Here is a 2,539-nt window from a genome sequence, read left to right on the forward strand (position 1 = left end):
AAAAGGTGGACAGTCTCACGATACTTGGTACGTTCAGAAACGTACTTTGTGCTCTTTATATACACGCACACACCTCTATAAAAATTATGCAGTGTACACATCGAAAACATCATCATTTCTCGAAGATGTTTTCCAAAAAATGATCAAAATATGGTACAATACAGCATAGAGCACAGTACAGTGGACACAGGGGTCTTGTTCTGATGTATATAAGCATTGAAAAGGGAGTTTGCCTGTGTGAAACCATTGAGAGGCTTTTATTGGTTTGCCTATTATCGTACCTGTGACATTTTGTAGATGGTATAGTGCATTATATTCTGTTCATATATTTACGTGCTGTGTGCTATATCTGCAATTGAACTGTGTGCTTTGTCATTGCTTGTAGGTCCATGTGGAACAAGCGGCACGCATACGGACCACTGTTCCTTTCCCTTCCTTATTAGGGGTCAAGTCTGAAGGGGCGAAGACCCGTTATTGTTTTCATAATTATTTGTTTTACATTTCTGTGCTGTCGTTTTTTACGAAATTCGGCAATATTGTAGAGGGTCATGGGAATCGGTCAAGTATACTGAAGCTCAGAGTCATTTGTCAAATGACCTTTGAATCTCCCAATTAATTAATTATATGATCTGCTCTACTCTTGACGTTACAAAAGCGATGTCAAAGACAGACAAACAACGGACATCTTTAATTTGGATATCAGAGTTATTGTTATCAGAGTATTTGGATGCCCATGACGTCAGGCATTTATGACATCAGTACTGTGATGTCAGTCCTGTCCACATTTGGGCATACAACTGAGTCAGACACACAGCCAGACATACACAGAAAAGGCAATATAGACCGGGATGTCTGAGGACAATGTCAACATGCCACACAGGTTGACATGCACTGCACCTGTTAATATAGCCGTTATCAAATACTGGGGGAAGAGAAATGAGGACTTGATCCTGCCCGTCAACTCCTCTTTGAGTGTTACACTCCATCAAGACCAGCTGAAAACAACCACGACAGTTGCTACCAGCCGATCATTTCAGGAGGACCGCATATGGCTCAACGGTAAAGAGGAGCACATAAGCCATCCCAGACTGCAGTCTTGTCTGAGAGAGATTCGTCAACTAGCGAAGAAGAGATGCAGCGAAGGGGAATCTGCTGTGGATGGGATCGGCTTGTCTCATAAAGTCCACATCTGCTCTGTCAACAACTTCCCCACAGCCGCAGGACTTGCGTCCTCTGCAGCTGGCTTCGCCTGTCTAGTGTATACACTGGCTCAGGTGTTTGGGGTAGAAGGGGAATTGTCTGCGATTGCAAGGCAAGGCTCGGGCAGTGCCTGTAGGAGTATGCATGGGGGATTTGTCCAGTGGATCATGGGATGCAAAAAGGATGGCGAGGACAGTATAGCCCAGCAGGTGGAGCCAGAAAGCCACTGGCCCGAGCTCAGAGTCCTTGTGCTTGTGGTCAGTGCTGAGCGGAAGCCTGTGAGCAGCACCTCTGGCATGAAAACCAGCATAGAAACCAGCCATCTCCTTAAGCACCGGATGGATTCTGTTGTTCCAGACAGAATGGAGGAGATGATTGAAGCGGTGCATGGGAAGGACTTTGCCACATTTGCTGCACTGACCATGAAAGACAGTAACCAGTTTCACGCCATCTGCCTGGACACCTACCCACCCATATTTTACCTCAACAGCGTTTCTCATCAAGTCATCAGGTTGGTGCACCAGTATAACCAACACCATGGGGAGATAAGGCTTGCCTATACTTTCGATGCAGGGCCAAACGCCGTGATCTACACTCTACAGAAGTATGTTGCCGAGTTCATCCAGGTGGTCCGGCATTTCTTTCCCCCGGAGATCAATGGAGGACAGTTTTTAAAGGGTCTTCCGGTTGACCATGCAGTCCTTTCTGAGGAGTTGAAGCAGGCTATTGGTTTAGAGTCCATGGCAATGGGAATCAGTTACATTATTAGCACCAAGGCTGGGCCAGGACCTTGTGTTTTGGAGGACCCCAGCCAGCATTTGCTCGGACCCGATGGGTTTCCTAAGAATGAGTCAGATTCAGATTCGGGGTGACAGGTGACAGCTGACAGGTTTCTAACTTTCAACCGTTCTTGTACATATTACAGTTGATAGGTGATTTAAAAAAAATCACGCTCGTGTTAAGTGAGGGGCGCTCTTATCATCATACATCATCCATTCATTGTCAATGGGAATGTAATGTTTGTGTAGGACAATAACAGCCATTTTGCTCGTCTACACATGACGTAAATTCTCCATTCATTGTCAATGGGAATTTAATGTTTGTGTAAGATGAAAATCTACACTATAGCTGAATATAGTATGAATATAGTAATATAATCAAAAAAGATGGAGTCACAAAACAGCTTCAGAATTAACAGTCCTTTGTGGCGAAGGTATCCTTCAGCTGCAACACTGCCCCGGTAGAGTTAGTTGCTGGTTCCCAGCAACTGGGTTTGAGGGATTTCAACATTGGGGAAAGTATTGACTGGCCTTTGTCATCTCTATATCTAACCTGCCAA

The 2,539-nt window shown here is 44.9% G+C and overlaps 1 protein-coding gene across 1 annotated transcript; it reads left to right on the forward strand.

Moving 5' to 3' along the window:
- Positions 1-848: 848 nt before the first annotated feature.
- Positions 849-2,072, forward strand: LOC310867607 (diphosphomevalonate decarboxylase-like; the record flags this gene model as incomplete). Its single annotated transcript, XM_083777722.1, has 1 exon — positions 849-2,072. The coding sequence occupies one exon, from the start codon at positions 849-851 to the stop codon at positions 2,070-2,072; it is 1,224 nt and encodes a 407-aa protein (XP_083633848.1).
- Between the last annotated feature and the right edge of the window lie 467 nt (positions 2,073-2,539).

This window comes from Protomyctophum parallelum, assembly GCF_964188405.1.
Source record: "Protomyctophum parallelum genome assembly, chromosome: 12".
NCBI lineage: Eukaryota > Metazoa > Chordata > Actinopteri > Myctophiformes > Myctophidae > Protomyctophum > Protomyctophum parallelum.